This window comes from Electrona antarctica, assembly GCF_951216825.1.
Source record: "Electrona antarctica genome assembly, chromosome: 19".
In the NCBI taxonomy this organism is placed as follows: Eukaryota; Metazoa; Chordata; class Actinopteri; order Myctophiformes; family Myctophidae; genus Electrona; species Electrona antarctica.
Window position 1 is genome coordinate 30,300,769 of NC_136800.1, and position 14,586 is coordinate 30,315,354.

The 14,586-nt window shown below is 41.7% G+C and overlaps 1 protein-coding gene across 1 annotated transcript in view; it reads left to right on the forward strand.

Moving 5' to 3' along the window:
- Window positions 1-14,001, forward strand: part of LOC306912542 (F-box-like/WD repeat-containing protein TBL1XR1) — a 29,847-nt gene extending 15,846 nt beyond the window's left edge. Inside the window, exons 7-16 of the mRNA XM_079488840.1 lie at window positions 409-553; window positions 2,361-2,424; window positions 2,876-2,973; window positions 3,081-3,141; window positions 3,810-3,931; window positions 4,266-4,340; window positions 4,501-4,628; window positions 5,544-5,709; window positions 6,397-6,498; window positions 7,599-14,001. Of these exons, the coding sequence (XP_079344966.1) occupies window positions 409-553; window positions 2,361-2,424; window positions 2,876-2,973; window positions 3,081-3,141; window positions 3,810-3,931; window positions 4,266-4,340; window positions 4,501-4,628; window positions 5,544-5,709; window positions 6,397-6,498; window positions 7,599-7,625 (988 nt within the window). The 3' untranslated portion in view covers window positions 7,626-14,001. The remainder of the gene's footprint in view (window positions 1-408; window positions 554-2,360; window positions 2,425-2,875; window positions 2,974-3,080; window positions 3,142-3,809; window positions 3,932-4,265; window positions 4,341-4,500; window positions 4,629-5,543; window positions 5,710-6,396; window positions 6,499-7,598) is intronic.
- The last annotated feature ends 585 nt before the right edge of the window (window positions 14,002-14,586 follow it).

The window sequence follows — 14,586 nt, forward strand, 5'->3', positions numbered from 1 at the left end:
ATTTTTTTATCAGACCCTTCTTATACAAACCCCTTGTAAGACCCAAACCGCACCAATGATTCGCTATGCAACTCCTTGCAACCAAACGGTTGCGAGTAGTTTAATGTAGTTGCATGAAACCATATCCCCAATGGCAGTTTCAACTTGCAAGGAGTTGCATTGGTGTGACATGTCCTTAAAACTGTTTGGGCATAACTCCAAACTCCCATTTTAGCCATGTTAGATTCATTGAAAACACCTGGTCTTGGTTCTGGTGACTGGTGACTTGTCCTTCTAAATGCATGAGGGGGCCGTGGTTCTTTTTATTTATTTTTCTTCATTTTCCCCCAAATTATAAAACCTGCCCTCACAAGTATAGTAATAGAAGTTTGTGTGTGTGTGTGTGTGTGTGTGTGTGTGTGTGTGCAGATCCGGGGATTCGACGGCACGCATATGGAACCTGAGTGAGAACACCAGCACGGGAGGCTCCACCCAGCTAGTGCTGAGACACTGCATACGAGAAGGGGGGCAGGACGTCCCCAGCAACAAAGACGTCACCTCCTTGGACTGGAATGTGAGTGTGTGAGTGTGTGTGTGTGTGTGTGTGTGTGTGTGTGTGTGTGTGTGTAACTGTGAGGACCAAATGTCCCCACGAGTATAGTAGAATATGAGAAATACATGCTTTGAGGAGGACCATTTTCCTGGCCCTTGTGAGAAAAATGCTTGTTTCATGGTTGGAAAAAAGATTTTTATAGGTACGTTTGCAATTAAAAAAAGATTCAGGTTCGGATTTAAGGGTTAGAAGTTTTCCATATTTTATATTACCGGTAGTTATTTTCAGGCTGTTTTCAACATTGTTCTATACCATCATACATGTTGATGAGGCTTGATGATGTCCTCTCAAGTATAGGAATACAAACGTACGTGTGTGTGTGTATGGAGGAAATGGAATGCGTTTGTGTCAGTGTTGCAGTGACTGCAATTTCTCGTGTGTGTGTGTGTGTGTGTGTGTGTGTGTGTGTGTGTGTGTGTGTGTGTGTGTGTGTGTGTGTGTGTGTGTGTGTGTGTGTGTGTGTGTGTGTGTGTGTGTGTGTGTGTGTGTGTGTGTGTGTGTGTGTGTGTGTGTGTGTGTGTGTGTGTGTGTGTGTGTGTGTGTGTGTGTGTGTGTGTGTGTGTGTGTGTGTGTGTGCTTGTATTGCCGGTACTATACGTGTGAGGGTTCAAATGTCCCCACAAGTATAGTAGAATTTGAGAGGAGTGAGGACTTTTTTTCTGGTTGTGTTTTCTGGTTTAGGATCATAGGCATTTGGAGGTTTTGTTTTAGAGTTTGGGAGTTGAAGAGAGTTATACCTACAAAAAAATAACTGATCTACAAGCTGCACGACGTGAGCTTGTAAGTGGGGTTGTTTTCGGCTTCAGTGTTATGGGTTTAAAAATGGCACCAAAAAGCATTTAGGCATTCCTAAAATCACCGCCCTAACATGTTGATGTCCTCACAAGTGTGTGTGTGTGTGGGTGTGTTGATGCATGTGACTACCGCGGCTGCCAAAGGCATTCCTTGGCTGTCCTTGTGAACCGGATACGTGTGGTGGAGTCACTCCCATCTTAGAGAAAATACAAACCCCAGATCCTTCTGTCGTGTTCTGGTCTCTTCCCTTCATGCTGGAAATCCACATTAACCTTCTAAACTGTGCCATTCAGGCTTTTATGTTCATAAATAGTAAGCATCTAAAATTTCATTAGAAATTTCTTTCCAATACAAAATGTAAATTGCGGGCAGAAACCTCATCTCCATATTTTAACTGTTAATGCCCTACTTGATCATTTTACAGTGTCACACTTTCGTGTGCCATAGAAAGTAGCAGATCTATAAGCTTGAACAATATATGCTACTTTTGTTATTTTTTAAATGTAATTCCTGAAAAGTAACTGTTTTGGACAAATGAGGTTTCCACCCGACAGAGACGATACAGCATATGGTTATCATGTTTCAGGCATTGTTATCACAAAAATCATGCAATTAATTATGTGAACCAATCATAAAACAAGATGGGAACAGCGTGATATGTCCAGATCTTTTTTTTTTACACACACACACACACTTCTAGACGGCCACGCTGTAAATATCCATGTGTTGTCCCACCCAAACAGGTGCATTAATACCTCTCGGCTTTCACTCAGTCTGCCTCTCCTTGGCTGTCTCTCTGTCAGTATAGCTGAATTAGGATTTTCTTTTCTGAACACAGTTCCATAGTTAGAAGAGAAAGTTAACATATATGGTTGGTTAAACTTTATGGTTGTCTGTGCTACAGTTAGAATATATAGACCACAGGTGTTGAGTACTACAACCTACCTACAATAACAGCCTGTTTCTCTTTCAGAGTGAAGGCACTCTGCTGGCAACAGGCTCCTATGACGGCTTCGCCAGAATATGGACGAAAGACGGTAAAATCTGTGTTTCTGTCACAGTGCATTCGATTGATTCCCAACATGTGGGCTGTGACGGTATGGCATGATCCCAGCTGGAACACAATCAATCAAATGTCCTTGTTGTAGGGCCTCTTATTTCCATATTCTTCGGTTTGTGTTCTTTGGAAAATTAACGGCCAACTTTACCATACTGCAGCGTCACACAAAAGCATAAAAGTATCACATCTGCAAGCTTGAGCTTGTAGATCTGATACATTTGCTATTTCAAAAAATATATGAATCCTGAAAAGTAACAGTTTTGGACATACAGTATGAGGTTTCCACCCGACAGAGACGATAAACAAGTGGGCTCTCTCATCCAATTAAAGGTTGCAAACCACTGCCACAACCCAAATAAAACATTTAGCTAACTCCTATGAGCTGTCTTACTAAATAAATCCCTCTGTAATGCTTGTGACCTTTCCAGGTAATTTGGCCAGTACCTTGGGGCAGCATAAGGGTCCTATATTTGCGCTCAAGTGGAACAAGAAAGGAAACTTCATCCTCAGTGCCGGCGTAGACAAGGTTGGACAAATGAGATCACTGCAGTTTCATTACATGCATTGTGGTTGCTGATGTTTGGCTCGATTTATTTCCAATGACACAAAAAAAATGTTTCTCCCTCTCCCCAGACAACTATCATTTGGGATGCACATACAGGCGAGGCCAAGCAACAGTTTCCCTTCCACTCAGGTGAGCACGGATTCGTCAGTCGCCACCATGACATTCATTCATTTGGATTCAATAGTCTAGCATGACTTATCTAAAAATACTGCTGACCTGAACCACTATGTGGCTGGTAAAGTCAGAAGCATCTTCCATAAAACCCTGCTGCTGCTGCTGCTGCTTTCCACAATAAAAAAAGGTTCAGTTTGATATATGATACATGGATTAAAGTTCTCAGTCGCCATGACTGATTTCAGTCATTTGGATTCCATAGAAGGCAGCATAGGAGCCATGTTGTGTATCGGAAACACGACGTGTTGTGAGCTTGTAGATCGAATATTTTCTGTCATTAGTTATTTTAAGATTAAAGGGTATTTGAAGTGGTCAAACTAGCAATATAGAACAGATGTTTAGAAGCGTGTTATTCTTCCATAAACAAAAGGTTAAAGGCTCGAAACTGATTTCTTCAACCGGTTGGCTCTATGTAGAACAGCAGCAACATAGGTTTAGATGATAATTCCTAAACATCATTAAACTTTCAGTCATGAGATTTTATTTAGCCTTAATCCACTGTACATGCATTAGGCCACTTTCACACAACAAAGACGGCATGATATAAAAGCTATAGTGTTAGCAGCCGGTCCAGACATCCAGGCTTACCTCACGCCTCGGTCCTCTGTCTGTCCCACACACAGCACCAGCACTGGACGTGGACTGGCAGAGCAACAACACATTTGCGTCCTGCAGCACAGACATGTGTATCCACGTGTGTAAACTAGGCCAGGACCGGCCCGTCAAGACCTTCCAGGGACACACGGTAAAGGCTTCAGTTTAACCCCATTAAAGCCCTAACTACACCAAAGGGTCACCACCATGCAACTCCTTGGGTCCAAACGGTTGCAAGGAGTTAAAGCTAAAACCGTCTTGACCCTTTGGCTATATCAGTGGTTTTCAAACTTTTCCATGTCAAGAACCACCCACAGAAGCAAAGATTTGAGTTAAAAATGTTCGCCTTAAAAATGTACAGTATAATCACTAGTTGGTTCTCATAGTGGGGATTTAATTGCAGACGTGAGGCTGATACATTTCCATGCTGTGTCTGTCACTGTTGCTACCTATAATGTTGGTCTCTTGTGTTTGTGTGCGTTCAGAATGAGGTAAATGCCATCAAGTGGGATCCAACCGGGAGCCTATTGGCCTCCTGCTCCGACGACATGACACTGAAGGTCAGTAGCCTTTATTCTAGTTTTTATTTACTGATCAAATTGCCAGTATAGTTAGTCACAGTTTTAGTCGACGACATTAAGACTAATAGAGTAATGTGATGAAGTGTAAAACAATGTTAAGTGTTTTAACATTGCTGTGTGCTCTCTCATCATGGGACAGATCTGGAGTATGAAGCAAGACCAGTGTGTCCATGACCTGCAGGCCCACAGCAAGGAGATCTACACCATCAAGTGGAGTCCCACAGGGCCCGGAACCAACAACCCCAGCGCTAACCTCATGCTGGCCAGGTACAGACAACACTAGCACTTAATGCTCGAAAGGAATAGGTGGTGCTGCTGGACTGCTGGTGGTTATACAATATTTCACTCGTTCTGGAGTGTCGGTCAGAAAGGATGAGGCAAGATGGTAGTAGACAACTCACCACTGTTCAAGGACACACAGGGAAAATGTAAACAGAATGTCCGTTGTGGTGAGAGAAGACAAACTGTCGCTCAAACACACACTCCTCACAGTCACGTTGATAATTGTGTGCGGCCACGCTACCGCTACGTGCCTGCGAGGTGTGCTCATGCACGTGCGTTGGGAGCACACGGCACGCTCCGTGGCTATCACAGTCATGCTGTTTGGGGATTTTTTGTTGAAGGACAGGCCAGCACAGCAACACAACAATCCGGTAGGCTGCGCAAATTTCTTCCCGGGACTTGTGGCAAAAACAATCATTTGTAAAAATCAGTATACATTATTTAACCCGACAAGTTCGACAACACACATTTGTAACATCTTCAAAATAAGGGTAAAAATCCTGGCGCGAATTACAGCGAATGTATTAATTAATCCTGGAGGGTTATGGGTTAAGTAGAATATGACCTTTTGACACCTTTAGTGTCGTCCCGAGCGCGGCACGGCTGCGGCTCACCGCTCCAAGAGATGGGTCAAATGCGGAGAACAAATTTCGTATACAGCAATGTATGTTGACAAATAGTAGGACTTTAACCCATGAATATGTAAACTGTCAGTAACAGGTGTCTCCAGCATACAGTACATACAATAATTAGGTTTCCTTTTCTCCGTGGTAAGGTACAAATCGCTTACTTTTCACTTCCTCTTGTAATATTTTGCATCCTTGGCGGGGAGTGTTCACCATTGTGACTCGCTTTACATAATGTCCCTCTTCCTCTTCCTGCCCCCGACGTGCTACGCAGCGCGTCGTTTGACTCGACGGTGCGTCTCTGGGACGTGGAGCGAGGCGTGTGCATCCACACACTCACCCGACACCAGGAGCCCGTCTACAGCGTGGCCTTCAGCCCCGACGGGCGACACCTGGCCAGCGGATCCTTCGACAAGTGTGTCCACATCTGGAACACTCAGGTATACAATCCATGGCACCACACACTCCAGCTGTAAGATATTGTGATCATGATTACCAATTACACTGCTCCCCCCCCCAGTGATTATCTCGCTTATTACATGGCTAGTTAATAAAGAAATTAATACATTTACCCAAAAGTAACAACCAAACGAAGGATTTCATTGCTTACAGTACTGAAAGTAGTCCATAATTGTATGCCAGGTGCGTCCAATGCAACGGTCGCCTCGGAAAGCAACTGGAAGTGTTTACTGCATTGCATTTCTCGCTTAAACATTCTTGAGAGCAATGTTTAGCAGCTGTAAATGACATTGTGTGTTTGTTTACATGGCTGCCATGTTGGACACGGCACAAAATCAAGCAGTGCAGATTGATATGAGCCAGGTGCTCTGAGCCTTTGATTTGACAGCGGTCTGTTATTGACTTGAGCGGTCATTGTTCAAAAATAGCAGACCGATGAATTTAGTGAGTGTGTGTGTGTGTGTGTGTGTGTGTGTGTGTGTGTGTGTGTGTGTGTGTGTGTGTGTGTGTGTGTGTGTGTGTGTGTGTGTGTGTGTGTGTGTGTGTGTGTGTGTGTGTGTGTGTGTGTGTGTGTGTGTGTGTGTGTGTGTGTGTGTGTGTGTGTGTGTGTGTGTGTGTGTGTGTGTGTGTGTGTGTGTGTGTGTGTGTGTGTGTGTGTCTGTCTTCAGACGGGAGCTTTAGTCCACAGCTACCGGGGGACAGGGGGAATCTTCGAGGTATGCTGGAACGCTACGGGAGACAAAGTGGGAGCCAGTGCATCAGATGGATCGGTGAGTTCTGCCACCCCTACCTGTGTGTTCATTCCAAGGGTGCAAAAGTTAAAGATGGAGTGCCGTGACGAGAAATTTCGTCTTGACACATGTTTTCTTCTTAGCACCACCCACCTGAACTCCCCCACAGCTGTGTGTTGTATGATAATGGGGTGGGGTGGGTGTGGTTAGGGTTATGATGTCACAAAAATGGTGTATTTTCGATTGGGTCTTTTGACTCAAAGGCTTTCAGTTTTCAGGAACAAACCAAAAATACACAGGGAAGACATATTTGAATATTCTACTAGTGTAATGTTAACTCCATAGACACACACAAAACAGAAAGTGCAAAAAAAAAGTGCACAGCATTCCATTTCTTTAATAGAACTAATTGATTAGTATTATAGACATAGTATTATAAAGATAAAAAATAATACGATCTAATTGATTTTTAGGACCCCAGTTTGATATCGTCTCCGTCGAGTGGAAACCTCATATGTCCAAAATGGTTACTTTTCAGGGATAAATTCATATAATAGCTATATGGTAGCAGATATACAAACTCTCAAAACATGTCGCTTATTTGTCTCCCGAGGAACAAATTTGTCTTAGACAAAGGGCCCGCATGCAAGCGTAGCCCTTATGCCCATGTCGCCGCAGAGCAGCGCCAATAGTATGATCAAGTAGGGCGTTCATTTAATACAAAACGCTAAAAGTAAAAAATATGTAGATCAGAGGTTTCTGCCCGACAGCAACGATGTCTTACATACTGTAGATAGTAACTGTGATGGTGATAAAACAAAAAAGTTTCCATCTCAATTGTATTAGAATTGGGCATAATTTCTTGCAGTGGAGTTTTGGCAAGCTGCCCTATATAATATAATATGGTGGCCGTGTTGACATGCGGTCCATTGGCCAATGAGGCCTCATACGTATTTACAGGTATGTCTTATGTTATCAGCTTCCTGTTTTGTGTAACATTAAGTAATCACACGACTGTAATTGGAACATGATAACAACTCTATACGCAGACCATAATGCCTTGATTCACTTTACCTAGGACTGAAAATTGCATTTCTGTTCTATTTGGCCTGAGGATGTCTCGTCTTGTCTTCCTGCAGGTTTGTGTATTAGACCTGAGGAAATGACACTCGCCTGCTGGGGAACACGTGGACCGACTACGAATGTGTACATAGCAGCCAAAACGACTGACTGACTGTCCCCTGTCCCTCTGCCTGTCTGTCCCCCACACTGCTGTTGTCTCGTCACCACGCCATGGCCTGTCAATACAGCCAAAACCCAGCGCTCTGCCCCCAAACACACACGCACACACACACACACACACACCTTTGTATTACTATACTTCTGAGGACATCATCATTTTAGGATGGTGAGTTTATGAACGCCAATTCTTTTCTTTCTTTTTTTGACAATTGACATTTTTTTATCCTAACGACAGCTCACAGTGAGCGGTGAACCAATATTCTCTAGGGCTTGTTCCATGTGCACCCACCCCTCTAGACCAGAAAGCACGCTGGCTGGGCCAGGTTAATAATTGCCTAATCCAAACTCCAACTTGAATGTTTTCCTAATTGCAAGCTTATGTTTTTTTTTGTGTGTAACCATACAAAAAACAATATTTATCATGAGGACCAGGAAAATGGTCGACAAGCTTTTCGAGCTTGCGGATCTGATACTGCTGGTTGCATTTTGTGTGACGCTGTAGTATGATCAAGTAGGGCCTTAATTTACGAGACAAAAAACTCACCCAAAGTTAGTATATGGAGATGAGAGGTTTCTACCGCAACCTACTGTAATTCTAGTAGTAGAGTATAGTAATACAAGTACGCACTTACGCACGCACACACACTCACACACACACACACACACACACACGTCTCGTGGGCACTTGTCAGACCCATGGGAACAGCGTGGCTCCATTGTGGATCTGGGACTTTATGTTGGCCAGGCTGTGACGTCAGGCATCTATGACTCTGGGCTTGTGTTTCAGCCCCTACCAGAGCCCCCATTGACTTCCATTATAAAATTTACAGTTTTAATATTTCAAAACATCTAAAACATTATGTTGGGGAAAGACATGCATGGCGGTACAAGAAATCTGGCGCTGATCGGTCCAGTGGTTTGTGAGATTGGCTCTGGACACACACAGACCAACCCTCTTCTAGACCATTGGTTCTCATTGCGGGTACATTTTGGACCCCTGGTGGTCCCTGAGCCGCATGTTGAGAACCAGTGTTGCAGATGGTTCGCCTTCCTACAGACCCACGCCCCCAAAAGCTCTTCAAGACGTAAAAAAAAAAGGACCCATGACACGCGTACCAAAATGTCAGCTTTTGTTTTTTTGACTTTTTGCTCTTTTTAACCCTTTGTACCAGAACTGTAAAGGATTTCTTTTGGTCTTTGTCGGTGTGCGTGCATATTGCACGCTTCAGCATATTTTGTCCTGTGGCCATTGTTATGTTGACTTAGCATTTTACTGATTTCCATAGGTTTTTTATATATTATTATTACTACACGGTGGGAGGCAGAGACAACTGGCTTCAAAGCTGTCACTGGGAGAGAGAGAAAAAAATCCCTTCATTTCTTTTTGGCACTGTACAATATTTTTTTGTAGGTTAAAGAAAATGAATTATATTTCAAATGTTTGAAATGTTTTTTTTATATATATAATTTGTTTCAGTTCTCATTTTGTCCCCGCATCCGTTTTCTTTTCATTTTGACCATAGTTTCTTTCTTTTTAGCAGTTTATAAAGCAGTTTGTGTGGGTGGGTTAGCTGTGGCACAGCTAACAATCTTTTTGCAAGCAACAATCTTTTTTCTTTTTTCTCAATAATGCTTTTTTCAGGTGTTATAGCTTTCAGGTTAACGCATAGAATCTCAAATGTTTTCCTCAGCCTTTTGGCAGACAGAGAAGCTGTATACTTGCCATGCACCCCATCATTGTTGTGCTCAGGTCGAAAGGAATGTTCCTCTGGCTTACTGTGAAGGTCGGCTAGGGTTGGGCGATTTTGACTTCAAATCAATATCCTGAATATTTCTAACTTTAACCCCCGATTGCAATTTAAAAATATTTGTAATTTATTGTGAAAATAGCCAGTCTACAAGCTCACAACACGTCAACACATTGTACTTGTAGATCGGCTATTTTCACATGCCACCTTTGTACAACGAAAGATTATGCAAGCTTTAAGTGGTTAATCAGGCTAATTGATTTAGTTGATTATTAAAAAAAATATATTTTTTTTGTCAATCCGTTGATATAGGATTTCTTTTTAAATTAACCCTTCTCTTATATTCAATTAACCTACATAGCACGTCTGTCGGGTGGAATTCTCACATGTCCAAAATTGTTACTTTTCAGGATTCAAATTCAAAAATAGTAACAGACCTACAAGCTCAAAACTGTTAAGAGCTTGTGGATCTGCTACTTTTGATGATTTTGTGTGACGCTGTAGTAGACAAAAAAAATTAAATAAAAGATCTGTAGATAAGAGGTTCTGCCTGACAGCAACCATAAGCAACATTAACACAATCCATGCTAACCTCGAGATATCCCGTGGAAAGCTATTAAACCCATCTTGGCTGAACACGAGTTTTGATAAAAGGGCATTAATCCCGAATTAATATTTTTAGCTTCTGTCGCTAGCCACCGCTTGCTTCCATGGTAGAAACGGCCTAAATCCCAAATCCTCCGAGCGTGTGGTCTTTAGTGGTTTTAGGGCTCAGAATGGGATAAAGTACGATGTTGGGTGCTTAATAAAACATTAATTCGAGGTCCCGCTCACCATATCAATGGTTCTATCGCTAGAAAACAGCCGCGACCATGGCACGAAAATGTACGATTATTACTTGCGGCTTATGTGGCCAGTAAACGGCTCTTCTCTGGATTGTTTGTGTATTTTGCTGGTACTGGCCACTGGTCGCCGCCTATGGTAACGGGACGCAACGTGTTAAGTGGGCTATTGGTTCTAAATGTCTGTCTGGATATATTTTCAGTTAACTGCTCAGCCCTACAGTGTAGATGGTGCTTGATGGTAGTGTTGTATGTATTTATGTTCTAGGTGTACCAGCTGTACTTGGTCTGTTGGAATAGTTTGCTCTCCGTTGGTAGCTCTACTGCAGGCCCACAATAACTACTAACTACTAGCTGTATGACCTGAATCTTTTTTCATAGTACAGTACGTTTTTAATTTTATTAGTCCATGCCGGAACCCCATAACTCTTGAGGAATGCACAGTGGTTACTTTCGTATATCATTATGCTGCTGTCGGACAAAAACCTTCTCTCCATATTCTGACTTTGTGTTTTTTCATACTACAGTGTCAGTAAAAGTAACAGATTTGGACATTTCCCCCCAACAGTTGGATTTGTTACAGACCTGTAAAGGTCTATTTGGTTCCTATACTAGATTTAGCCCTGTCGAATCCCCTTCAAGGACCCCTGGGGATCCCCGGACCCCACTTTGAGAACCACATAGTACATCACTAGAGTGCTTGTTCCCTTGATTCGTGGCTTGTTTGCTAACATGCAAAATGATAATCAAAACGATAATTTGAATGAAGACCTGTCCTCTTTAAACGGTTTTTCTTTCGCCGTCCTCACTGGCTTAGGTCATTAACAACATTAACCTCGGCTTCCCTTATTTAGTGCATGTCATGATGGGTGAAAACGTTCAAGGTCCCATCATGCACAGTGGGACTCCACTTGATGGTGTCGATCTCACTACCCTTGCTGGCGGGCCTGCAGATCATGGACACGGTCTTGCTTAATACTCCTAATTTTGAGAGACCTAAAATGAGAGACCGCATTCCGCATATTTAGCTAAAATAGCGTATGTGCAAGCCTCGTGACACCGTCGTACAAAAAATATAACGTCTGTCGGGTAAAAACCAGAATATGTCCAGACTCAAACGGTTACTTTTCAAATTCAAAAATGGCAAAAGTAGCAGATTAACAAGCTCTGTGTTTTTCGAGCCCGTAAATGTGCTGCTTTATAGTTTTGTGACGCTGTAGTATGATCAAGCATTAAGTTATGAAAAAACTCAAAGTTTAAATGTAGATATAAGAGGTTTCTACCTAACAGCAACGGTAAGATGGGGCCTGAGTGGTTACATCAAATCAGGACATTGTCAGGAGTATCATTTTGTATTTGTGCCTGTGTGTATGTGTAAGGGCCTCCACCTTGACAGACGATACTGTACTGTACTTCATTTCACAGTCCTGTTGTGTCGAGCAGCTCGTCTGTGGCGTTCGCAGAGCTTGCCTTCGATGTCTGTTAAATCTGAGAAACCTCTGTTGGTGTGTGTGCAGCTCTCATGTCCAGTTGTTTAGTTCGGTAACACCATATAGCTTTGGCTGTCCATTGTGTGGTGGTTGCCCGGGTGCTACACAGCATCGGTGGCATTACGATTCTTTGACTCTGTTTTCGATAACAAGCAGCCACTGGGGATGTCAACCACCACACAGTTGCATCATCCCTGGTTTAATTCGGGCTGGAGACATGTGTTGCATGTCCTTCTCGATGCTTTTTGTTTCTATATTTAAATACAAACAAATCAAAACTGGCACTATACCCATCAAGATATCGTCGCTGTCGGGCAGAAACCTCATCTCTATATTTTATGTTTTGCATTTTTTCTTAAATTAAATCCCTACTTGATCATACTACACTTTACTACAGTGTCACACAAGAGCATAGTTTCGCATTTTGAGCATGTAGATCTGCTACTTTTGCAATTTTTGGATTTCAATCCTGAAGAGTAACAGTTTAGGAGATGTAAGGTTTCCACCCGACAGAGACGATATGTGACAATAACTTCAAATGTCAAACCTTTCAGGTCAACCTGCCTGCCATTCCCTCTCCTTTGTGCAACAGTAAAAATCATGGATTTGCCTAAATGTACAAAACTGGGACCACAGAAGTTGTCACAGAATTCCATATATCACCCATTTTAGTGTAGCACCTGTATTAAACTCTTTGAGAGACGGGCTACATTGAAGCCTATGCAGGGGGGTTAGTCTGCGCTTCTATTTGTAGTGTGCTTAGAGGTGACGTTATGACGCAGCTCTGTGGTTTTGAGTTTTCGTTACCTTTCAATTTTCTTTTTGTGAGGGTGGTGAGGATAAAGCAGAAATATGACTTGATGTAACATTGTAACTACATATAATATATATCTGTGTTATCACAGGGGATTCTTTTTATATTCCACTCGTGCTAAAGGGTGGATTTTAAAACCTTTTCAAGGACAACTTGGAAATGTGATTTATTCTTATGCATCCGGTGGGGTGTTGGATCAATGAGGAATGGCTTTCTTTTTTCGTCGCTGTCAGGTGGAAACCGCAATATGTCCATAAACGTTACTTTTCAGGATATGGCTAAAGTAGCAGATCCACAAGCTCAAAAGGCGCAGCGCTTTGTGCTACGCTTTGAGCTTCTGCATCAGCTACTTTTGGGGGTTTTTACTTAACACTCTTGTATGACGAAGTAGGGCATTAAAGTGATGGAAAGAAATCATAAAAAGTTTCAATATGGTTTCTGCCTGACAGGGATGCTTTATAAAATACCATTAAACAGTCATAGCAGAATGAAGAGAGCAGCTCATAAAGATTTTCTTTCTGCACTTTAGATTTAAAAAGTGTTAAAGGTTTTAAGCACTTAAACCCGTGTGGTTGAGCGGAGTCCCTCAGGGCTCTATATTGGTGTATTTTCTGTTATCGTAGGGAAAGCTTTTGCTGAAAATAGCTGAACGACAAGCTTCTCGATCTGCTGTTTTGTGCGAAAGCTTTCTCCACCATAAGGATGCTGGGGTTTAAGGGGTTAAGTATATTGGAATCAAGCTAACTTTGGCATTCCAAATCTCATCCGATAGCCATGACACAAAAAAACGAAACAAAACAATGTTCATACATTTCTTCTCGGAACCATTTTTGTAATTTCTTTTTTATTTAGATTACCTTTTTTTTTTTTTAAGAGAAACATAATAAATAATGTTGTACTGTTGGATCAACAGTTAATACTTCAAATATTGCCTATGACGGTGAAATGGTATTTTATAATGTTGAAGGGTTTTAGACGACGACGCTTTTTACACTGCTTTCAAGTGTGTTTGCTACTTTTCTTTTTGTTCTATACCTAAAGTAACTAATTCTATCTTTGCTATGGTCTGAAAGCCCTCGAAAGGTTTTTGTACTCTTTGAAAAAAAGAAAAAGGAAAAAAAAAACTTTTTGTAATTCTGATTATTTGTGTAGCTATGAACTCAAAATGTAAAAAAAGAAGAAAAAAAAGAAAACATCATTATTGATGTATCATAACACCCAGACCATGTAAATACCAATTTACAGATTTCTTTTCTGTTTGTTGATGTTGTGTTGTCTTCACCTATGTTGTATTCTCTTTCTCTCTCACTCACATGGCTGCTCAGTCTGCAGCCCTGCGGTGCGGTCTGACTGTTGGCATATCACTCAGATCTCAAAAGTCTAGAATAAAATCTATTTTGATAATATTAAGGTGTGCTTTTTTTATTCACTGATCATCTCACATTAACTCGTTCTCTCTTTTTTTGTGTCTTATATGTGAATGAATGAGTGCTTATGATTCAGTGGCTCTCAAACTTGTGAATATCAACGACCCTCATAACACAGAGTTAGAGACGCTCTCTAACTCTAATGGTCTCTGATCCTTATTACAGGTCTCAAGAGATTTGTAATAAGGATCCATTTAGAACCCCCTCAAGGAACCTTAAGGGTCCCTGGACGGTCCGCACTGGTTATAATGCACAGCACAACCAGACACGATAAAGCGTAATTTTAACTTCCCAGTTTTCTCAAATGAAACGGTCTGTGCTGGGTTGGTGGTACCTACATCAGTATACAAATTGATTGATTGAACATTTTATTTCACAGTATGTAGAATGTATACATTTCAAACGAAAGCACAAGTCAATACAAAAACTGTTACTTTGTGGACGAACCATGATAAAGCACTAACACTTCTTTACAACAGGGTCCACCATTTTCAATTCATAACATTTAGAGACGTACAAATATACACTAATATAAAATAAAATCACACCCATGTGAAGTGAGGG